At 33.8% G+C, this 10,849-nt stretch overlaps 1 protein-coding gene across 16 annotated transcripts in view; it reads right to left on the bottom strand.

Annotated features, from left to right (window-relative positions):
- Positions 1-10,849, bottom strand: part of EHBP1 (EH domain binding protein 1) — a 570,368-nt gene that overhangs the window by 39,877 nt on the left and 519,642 nt on the right. For all 16 annotated transcript variants that reach the window (XM_010863286.1, XM_010863288.1, XM_010863290.1 and 13 more), the window contains 4 exons: positions 8,949-9,073; positions 6,436-6,574; positions 6,165-6,271; positions 3,439-3,562 (listed from right to left, as the gene is read on the bottom strand). In XM_010863286.1, coding sequence (XP_010861588.1) covers positions 3,439-3,562; positions 6,165-6,271; positions 6,436-6,574; positions 8,949-9,073 — 495 coding nt within the window. The remainder of the gene's footprint in view (positions 1-3,438; positions 3,563-6,164; positions 6,272-6,435; positions 6,575-8,948; positions 9,074-10,849) is intronic.

The following is a 10,849-nucleotide window of genomic DNA, read 5'->3' as shown; positions in this document are numbered from 1 at the left end:
CTCTGCAACAACTACAAAATAAAAATAAAAACAAAACCCACAAAACATTCCTTATGGAAAAAAATTCTCTAGCATTTGCATGAGGGTTTTATAGACCCTAAGATAGGATGGCAGAAACACACACACACACACACAGTCTCACATATACTCTCTCTCACATACTATTGTTATTTAATATTCAGACTGTCACTGATTTAGGATTACTCAATTTCAGAAGGAACTAGTCATATAAATCCCCACAGCTGAGTTCACTCTAATATTGATGCCTCTCCCCTAAATGAATGTTGGGATCTTTCTAGCCCTTCCCATGTCATGGCCATTATCATCCCTACTATCTCCCCCTCTTGTTATAGTACTGACTGAGGATCTCTTACAATCCTTTGCTGCTTTTTTGCTAGAGTCTTCTTCCAACAAGTAAGGAAAAATGCACAGAAGTCTGGGCCACCAACCAGTCCCCATCCTCCTCCTCCTCAAGATGCAAGAGCTTCAGAGTTAAAGGGGTTGGTGCTTAAAACCCAGAGCTGCTCAAGCTCTAGGAATCTAGGACTCAGGTCTAATAATAACTATTATTATTTTATAATAATAGAATAATAATAATTATTATTATTTTAGTTATATTTTAAATTAATAGATTTGTGTGGGTTTGGCCTGTAGATGCTTATAACAGTACTTGTTTTGGAAAATATATCCTGAGTTCCACAAATCAACTTCTAAATAAACTTCATAGCCCTTTTAAAATTGAGTATAGTTTCTTAATAAAAAATAGAGAATTACCATATGACTCAGTAATTCCAATTCTAGGTACATAACCCCCCAAACTGAAGAGATTCAAAGAAATGATTTGAGACCATGTTCATCCTAGCCAGAGGGTGGAAACAACCCAAATGTCCGTCAATGGATGAATGAATATACAAAATATGGCATATACATACCATGGAATATTACTTAACCACAACAAGAACAGGGCTTCCCTGATAGCTCACTCGGTCAAGAATCGCCTGTAATGCAGGAGACCCCGGTTCGATTCCTGGGTCAGGAAGATCCGCTGGAGAAGGGAAAGGCTACCCACTCCAGTATTCTGATCTGCGGAATTCCATGGACTGTATAGTCCAGGGGGTTGCAAAGAGTCGGACACGACTGAGTGACTTTCACTTTCACAACAAGATATAAAGTAGTGGTATATTACAATATAGTTGAACCTTGAAAATATCATAGTAACTGAAAGAAGTCAGACACAAAAGGATAACTATAGTTTGATTTCACTTATATGTGAAATATCTAGAATAAAACTAATTCAGAGAAACAGAAAGTAGATTAGTGAGTCCCAGGGGACTAAGAGGAGGAAGTGAGGAATTAATAAGCACAGTTTCTGTTTAGGGTGATGAAAAACTCTGGAAATAGTGGTGGTGATTGCACAACACTGTGAATGTACTAGATGCTACAGAACTGTACATTTTAAAGTAGTTAATTTTATATGTGAATTTCAAATCAATAAAATTAAAAAGTGTATATAGTCAGTATCCACAAGTATATAAAAACTGAAATAGCCAGTAAAGTATTTTTTTTTGCTATTAAAAAAAAGAGAGAGAGAAAGAGAACTCTCAAGAACTAGAAAACCTAAAAATGGGTTCAGGCCCTAACTCAGCCATTAGTAATTAAGCCATCTTATATGAGCCATTTCCCCTATCTGAGCCTCAGTTTTATCATGTAAAGTATATGATTACTATCTGCTCTGCTTAATTCTAAGGCTGAGATTCAGAAAGTAAATGAAGAATATGGATACTATCTGCTTTTAATTCTAAGGCTGAGATTCAGAAAGTAAATGAAAATTCTAACATATCAGAGAAAGGTGCTAACTTCTATAATAAACGAAAAGTTGGAAGCACTGGAACCTCCAAAAGGAAAAGGATAAATATATGCTTTCCCTTTCTAATACCTTACCTTTTAATTCAGATGCTAACTAGGCTTTAGGCAAATCTTGGTGACCATTATTTGAGCTGGAGGAGGTTTGATACAATCCAGGAGAATTCTTGTAGCTTATCAAGCTGGGAAATCAAGTCTAGCAGATTCAGTCTAGACCAGATTCTATCCTGTGTAGCATGGAATATAAAACCTTGAAGAGATTCTAGAAGTCAGTCTGTAGTCCATGACGTGTTTCAGATAATAAATGATTTATAGTTGGGACGAGGGCCACTACAAAGCTTCACTGGTAATATGTGGGATGGGAAGGAGAAAGTGAGTCTGTTCTGGTTAGAACCCTCAATAAATCAGGTTCCAAGCATGAAAGAAGGAAAGGAAACAGAGTTTCCAGTCTTTTCTCTTGTGACACAATGCTCTTTTATGAAAAAGCCCTAAAGTCTCCACAGAACACAGTTTGAAACCAATCCGATCATACAAAACCAAAGGCCTTTTCATAGTCTAGTGTGTTCTGATTTCACTAATGTAGGCAATTTTCAAATGTCCCATATAAATGATTATTTCTGAAGGAGTTTATTAGTTGTAAATACATCTTTGGCAGATAGAGAAGAAATAGTTCAAGAAAGCTTTCCAATTCTAATCCACTAGTAATTTACTAATCTATTTAATATAAAATTAAAGCAATTAATTAGAGGAATAGATTTTCTACTTATATTTTGACATTTTTTAACTTAACATAGTTTACTTTTAATTTGGTATGAATGATTTCAATTTATTTCCCATTTTTACCCCTTTGTAGGAGCAGCATTTTAAAGAAACAAATGCATATGTATTTCTTAAAAATATACACACAGTACCCTCCCCACCCCACCCCAGTAGCTTACTGCATACTTAGATCTATTCAATCACCATTGGCAATCAGCATTAAATGCCAATCTATCCTCTGGTTAGGAGCTAACTTGCTGCTCTAAACCATTTTTACAAACCTTCCTATATACCTTAATCCTTTCAAATGCAACTGTGACACAAAGTATTACAGACTTTTAAAAAGCTGTTCTCTTGAAAAAAAATTGCGGAGCATCAGTAACCAGATAGTATTCTCAAATTTCAGTGATCTAGTCCATGGAGCCGTCCCCTATGCATAGTGCTCTGTTTCATGCAGTACATGGCTTTAGCTGGCCAAATCTTTTTTTTCCCAATGAATCAGTAGAACAGTGAAGATCTTACTTTTTTTTTAAGCAGTGGCATATCAATGAGGCACAGATGTGTATTCCAACTCTGCATGGATGAGCACACTGTTCAATAGTGCTGGCTCACACGGTATCAGGGCGAGTTATCACTTCCCATGAAGGCACTCTTATCACCAGGGCCCAGAGAGGTGGCTGCAAATCGCAGCCTTTTTATTTTCAAGGCAGTTCTGCTGAACATTCAGGCTTCAAAGATTCACACTTCCAAAACTCTATAAGAGTTTGTGAACGCTCAATTTGCCAAAACTGTTTACAGTGTAATTGGGCACCGTACCTGTGTCCATGAGATAGCGAAGGCGCTTCTCCACCAGCGCGGCACGGGTGTCAATTTGCTTTTGCTCATTCTCTAGTGCTGCCAATTCTCCTACAACATACTGACTGGTGTCTTTGAACCCTTTCTGTTAACGAGAACAAACAGGAAGGAAAAAAAAATCACTTGTAAGTTGCATTTTTTCCTTTCTACAAACACTTAGTAAAGCACTTACCTAGAGAACCAAATACGCCTTTAGTATCACCCTTAGTACCAAAAATCGACGCCCTGTGATTCAAAACATTTTCATATGTATTATATACAGCAAAACTTTTGTAAACAGAGAAAACCTCAGCTGTTTAGTATTATAATTTAACACCCAGATTTAAAAAGTAAATACTGAGTAAGAAAAATTTCTCCTAGAGTTGAGTCAGTTATTAAGTGTGGACAAAGATAATTTTTCCCTTAGTGGCTGTCAAAATAAACAGTTATGACATCCTTAATTCAAAAGTATAATATACAAAAATGGAGTTTAGCTAAGGAATTGATTCTTAAAGAATTTATCTGGAAGAATATCAGATTTGTTCTTACAGAAATATAAAATTAAAAAGATACATTTCTTCTTTTCACAGTGACTATACTTTAAAAATTTTTTTTTAAATGATGAAAGAGAAGTTTCTAATATCTCCAGTTTCCCCTCCAGCTGGCTTCTGTACTTTAACATGTCATTGTGTTGATGTATTACTAATTATTGTAGCTGCGAATTTTAACTTGACAGGTGGTTTCAAACCTTGCTACACTGGATCTAATGCTACCAGTACACTGATTTGGTTAATCTTCCATGGAACCAAATTTGGATTTTAATCTGAAATTTCCCTTTTTATAACCATGCATGTTAAAAAAAACTTATCCTTAGAAGTTCTATTTGAAGTAGCAGTTCTATTATAAAGTACCAGTAAACCTTAATTTTTATTTTCATATTACAAATTTAAATCATTAGGGGCAGGGTTATTTGTGGTATAGTACCAAACTGATTCATTACAGCTCCCTTCGGAATGTGTATCTTGTGACATTTCTAGGGGTAAGTTTCCTAAGTAGTTGACAAACACTAAAGAACTGCGTAAGTGATTACTCTTACCACTGCCACTACTAAGAAATAAATGTGAGCAACCTTCCTCTGTCAAATCCCTTCCCTACCTAGGAGCATATTAATCTCTAAGAAGCCATGAGGAATTATCTTTCGCTACTCCTTAAACAAGAAACTAAATCAAGAATTATGTTATTATGAGGATATTTTGAAAGTCTCATAATCAACAAACCTGTCTAACCACATGAACAACTTATTTATCTTTGGAACTAGTAAATATGAACTCAATTTAAACCAGCTTATTGTTAGACTGATTATGGTAGTTGACAAACTGAAAACTGAAATATTTTTTAAAAATCATGAAACTGATAAATCACGTCTCAGGATAGACTGATCAAATAAGTCACTGTATTTTTTAAAGATTCATACAAAGTGAATATTCTCTCACCTCAATATGAAATAAAGCAAAAATTATAAGAACAGAATAAATGCTAATGGTAACTTTAAAATTCAGTGGCTCTATCTGCCAGAGACCAGAGCATTTTCAAAACGGACTTTTCTTTTCTCAATCCCATCCAGGGGGAAAAAACAAGCACAGTAAGAGTAATAAAAATATAAGAAAACAGAAGTGATAAGTAATACATAAACTTCACTGCTTCTACTCACCAGTTCAGTTAAAAATACTCATTAAGTTTATAGCCAGATTTAAATAGTAGGAGTATACAGTATACTCAAATATTCTGTAACTTATAAATTATATTAAATATTTCATCAGGATATACGAGGTACCTCTTCTATGTATTAAGACATTCTTTTAGTGAAATAACTTTAGGATGAGAACCTAAAAATGAGAAGTTTCTAGAGCCTTAAAATATAGTTTGTAACTCTCAGTACATTTGCAAGGGTTTTAAAATCCAACAAAAACAATTTTAACAGTAAAAACAATGAAAATATTTACACAAACTAGAGATAATAATAATTTTAAAAAGTAGCACCATGAAAGAGAGCAATGCTTCCAGATAAAAATTCAAGTTAAAACTTGTTCTTCCTGCTTCTGTCCCGCAGCTGTCCATCAAAAGCAGCTTTCTCCCTGCGGTCTATCAAATATTTCCCTCACAAATCAATTTTACACATGATCAGCCCATACCCCTACTGAGCTGAACCTCCCCGTTAATTAAGTGAAGAAATTACCATATATATTATATTAATGCAAACATCATTCAGCTAGTAATTCACGGCTGATCTGGATAATGGAAAGGTTGAACACCCATTAACCCAAGCCAACAAAATGGGTTGGCTGAGAAATTCTAGCAGGTCTCATGTGACTCTTCCCTCTAACTGCAGCTCTGCGGTATCTGCTATTGTAATAATTAAAATCCTCCTGGTAGATCAATACTGGAATCTCTTTATGGGAAGTGCCCTGATGGAAATGTCTCAAGGAAGCTGGGGCTGTGGAACTCTGAAAAATTCATTTTTTTTTATCTGACAATTATCACCACACTGCAGACTAATTCAACAGTGCACCCCTCTCACTCTGCTTTGAATGCACTGGAGATTGACATCTTAAAAAACCTAACATCTCATTTTAACAAATAAAGGCACTATTTCCACATACAGTTTGGAATTATCAGCAATCATGAAACCACACAAAAAATTAATATACATTAAGCACTTCATCTTCTGATGGCTTCCTCTGAGTTTCAGTTATCGCTGCCTTCTCCTCATTTCCTTTCTTTGTATCTTCCTGTATTGATCTCTGCCTTTTCATCTCTTAAAAAAAAGGGAAAGACATGTAAAATTATTATAAAGCTTGATAGTTGTATATTAAAATGTGGATTTACATTATCAGCATATATACACACACACACACACACACACACAGCTAAATACTGTTAAATTGTAAGATGGGAAAACATCTAAAAAAGTGTTCTTACCTGGTCTGTTCTCAACATATTGACTGAAAGACTGAAGTTGAGTCTTTCTGACTGTAGCATCCTTGCTAAACACAACAGGATTTCTAAACCGTTCTGTTGCTTTTTGTAATCGCTCAGTCCTGAGATCCTCTGTGCCATTCTAAAAGTAAAACAAATGTGCTGAGAGTCTGATCTTATAAATGTGAGATTACACATTAATAAACAACTTTTACTGATTTAAGATAATATCAATTTAGAAATATATTGAAAGGAAAAAGGATTGTAAAGAGTTCTAAACAGCTCAACTGCAAGTCTGTTGCCTGTAACCAAAACCTTTGGGAGACAGGGTTTAAACAGAGAATCACTCTTGATAACTTTGATTCGTTAGATACTGTAAACCTCCCTGTCTTCTCCTGATGATATGTATCATTTAGATGCCACATTACCTCTGTCTACCCGCACCCACCCCACAGCCTCACTATTCTGCCCCATTGGTTTGTACAGTCCCACAGACTTGTATGACAAGAAGAACTAGTTTCTAATTTTATGCCCATTGAGATAAACCACTAATGCTGGATGAAGGCTAAAAGGTAGGATTATAATACTACCCCACTGAACTGCATTTCATCAGCTATAACTTTCCAAAGCCAGATTTGTAAGTAAGCCCTTTACAGCTAAGGAAACTACAATTATCTTTTCCAGAGCTTCCTATGTTAATACTGGTAACAAATTCAAATGGTTCTATCAACAAGAAATATCCCAGAAGACTGAACCACTGCAGTGTGTGGAAGCTGCAGATACCGAGGTGCTGTGTACCAAACAAATATTTCATTTTATACCTAATCTTTTATTATTTTTATTAAGTGTTTTGAAAGTAAATAGGGAAAGGCTAAGATGCATGACTAATAGCTAAGCCTGCTGAATGCTGAAACTGGTTATCAAAAGCTACCAAGACTTTGCCCTTCCTCTGCATTGAGACAATCAGTAATGAGGGAGTCCTCCAATGGCCTATTCTCTAGCCTCAAGGAGGCCTGGGATACAGAATCCTCAAGGGAAGGTAACAGTTTATCCTTTTCCACAAACACAAAATGCCTCATTTATAAACGTGTAAACTGCATTTTATTAAAAAAAATAAAACCCCAAATCAATGCTGAAAGCGTCAAGGGAACAGATGGACTATATGTTCTTTATAAGCATCATTTAAAAAAATCTTAACTAAAAAGATCCATACAAAGACAAGCTGTTTAAAGCACACCTTTTGTTGGAATAAGTTTGAAAATAACTACATTGAAGGGCTTTTTGGAAAGCAAAATCATCTGCATCTATTTAGATAATTAAACCTTAAGAACGAAAATATCTATTTCATTTTTTTAAGTTATATATTTACATTAGTATCATGCTTATAATACACTACCTATGTAGCTAGGATAGAAACAATTATGGCTTTTATTTGTGTAAGAAAAGTGTGTGTTCTACTGTTGCATCATAATAACTGCCCAATAGTGTAAAACTCAAGTCTTTACCAAAATAAACAAACACAGCTAAATTTTTTGAGGCCTGGCAACATGCTAAAATATCAGTGTGATTAGCTAGCAAATCCCATCTTAAGAAACCTTTTTATGACTAGGGACTTCTGCCACTTTACAAATGTATTCCTCTAAACCCACTAATTCAGTTAGCCTTTTCAATCCATTGTATTATTCTTAGGCCCGCTTCATTCTGCATTAAATCCAGTGCAGAAAGCTAAATTGAACGCAAAAAATCAGACCTGATCCAGGCTTCCTTTTGTTCAAAGATAGAGACCAAAAGTCCTCTGGTGCTGCCACACACTTTCATCACCAATTTATAGAAACCGACAGTATAAGGGAAAAGCAATGAAAGTCATTGTTTTGGGACTTCAAAGCATCTCTGTGTCAGGGAAAGGAAATCCTTTCAGTCAGCAGGGCAGTCCCCACTGTCCGCAGGTGGGTGAAAAGTTATACAAGACTAGAAGTGCCCTAAAGCTAGAGAAATATTAATGATACACTGCAAGGAAAAGGGGGGACAGCTTGAGAGGGGATAATACAAATACTACAAATCATCATCATTATCATCATCCTACAATGTGTCATTCTGGCTAAAATCTTACACAAGGTAAGATTTATACTGGCACAAAGCACATGCAAGTATCTTCAAAATTTATATTCAATCACATATCATCTTCAGATATTAATTCATCTTAACAGGTCAGAGGCTGCAGATGACAGAATATGCTAGAATTCTCTTAACAATATTCTCATTAGCAAAATACAGATGCATATAGAAGTCAAGAATAGCTTTTACTTTTACTTACATATCAACTTAAAGTAGTAGTTTCTCTGAAAAACAGTATATGCATACTGATTATCATACTGACATTCAATTTATCAGCTATTTCATAAAATTCTTATATCTTAATATGAAGAATTTGGTAAGAAACTGACTTTAGAATTATGAAGTACCAGTGGGAATTCGAATACACAGATACCAAGTCAAATATTTTAAGTAAGATTTACCTTAATGTCTTGCTCTGAACTTTCATTAATAGCTTTCTGAGCAGTGCTGGAAAGTGAATTTGCCACCTGTGGCTGAGTGTCCAGGAGTTTCTTCAGCTTCAAGTCTGCCAACTTAGTGTCTTGTTCTGTTAAATATGTAAATATTATGAATAACTGTGTGAACTACATTTAGATGTGTAGCTATCAATTTAACGGACATCATAAAAATATTACTATATTTTAAAAAACAGAAAGAAGGACATTAGAGTTGTGAAATAACATATAAGACCAAACATATGCAGACCTTTGCATCTATATATCTACTATAAACAATATTACATACTATGTAACTATAATTATTATACAGTAACTATAGTATAACTAAGTAGTCTTTAGGGATATTGACTATATCCCTTTTTCAAAAATTAATATATAACATTGTGTAAGTTTAAGGTGTACAATGTATTGATTTGATACATTCATATATTGCAATATGATTACCATCACAGCATTAGTCAACAATTCTATCATGTCTCAAAATTATCATTTTTTTTTTGTGGTGGGAATAAATAAAATCTAGTCTCTTAGCATATATATGTGCTTTTCCCCAAAATCAGTCCCCATAAAGAATATAGTCAACATGCCTAAAGACCATTTAGTTATTCTATGGTTAATAGCAGCTATGCTTACCTTAAAACCTCAGGCCATATTTAATGCATATATTTATATTAGCAACTTTATAGGTTGTTTATAATAAAAGAAGGTATTACAAAGTGGGTATTTAAAAGAGGTAATGCATTTGATTCTAAATTATATTATTTTGTAATTTTAATTCTTCTAGTATATTAAATTTAGACATAAAATGCCATATTATGCTCCTAACATGATCTTAGACAGTCATGTATATACTGTTAGAATCCAATGTTTATGCATGTACAGATATACCCAGCATTGAAATAGGGTATATGTTCACAAATAACTTCTAATTAGAGGGCAGAAATAAAGATTATTGTATTTTGCAATGTATAAAATATGGATAGAAATTTAAAATTAAAAATGGCTATAACTTTAAAAATAATTTCAAATTATTTTTAGCAAGTAAATTAGTCTTTAATAAAATAGTTCAGAAGCAAATGGAAACAATTCCATTTAAAAAATTCACTCAAAGCAACTCTTTAATAAAATGATTATAAAAGACATGCTGACCATTTGGTGAATGATATTTTTCATAAAGATTAATAAGTTTTCTAATTATAAGATTCTTAATAAATGCTATTATCATTACTTTCATGCAAATTGGTCAGTTTATATTGCCAGGCTTCTTTTTAAAACAATATCTGATGAACTATGGTCAAATCAAGATAAAGATTAAACAATTTATTATTAAAACATTATGACTTTTATATAGATATAAAAAAAGAATTTTGGGAAAAATAAAGCAAGGATAAAAATCATAATGTATGCTACGTGTTTTCAGATTCCAGTTTGCATTCCTATTTCTTTTTTTTCATTCCTATTTCTTATTGCCATGAAATAAACCATAGTCTGAATTGGAAATCTGTCCTATGTACATGCCAGCACTTGGCATGCTTGAGAACTGTAAACAATGTATTAGTTAACTCCAAAAACAGGAAGACTGAGATGTGTTTTCTTTTTTGGTATACAAAAAAGTAGGAAGAGTGTTTTTAAAAAGAAAAGAGTCAAGCCTGTTAAGCCTTAATATTAGTCAGCCTTTAAATACATTAAAATATCTCACAAAGTTGCTATAACTAAAGCTAAAAAATTCTCCTTACCTTATCCAAAAAAGGGTTAATTTCTCCTGTCTTCATAATCTACTATTAAAATCAGGAAATATGTACCACTGATTGTCACTGATTTTATACTTCCATGAATCGAATGTTAAGGCTTTAATTCTGAACTTA

This window comes from Bison bison, unplaced genomic scaffold (assembly GCF_000754665.1).
Source record: "Bison bison bison isolate TAMUID 2011002044 unplaced genomic scaffold, Bison_UMD1.0 scf7180017864489, whole genome shotgun sequence".
Lineage (NCBI taxonomy): Eukaryota > Metazoa > Chordata > Mammalia > Artiodactyla > Bovidae > Bison > Bison bison.
The sequence above is the reverse complement of the archived record's forward strand: the minus strand, read 5'-3'. Positions and strand labels throughout refer to the sequence as shown.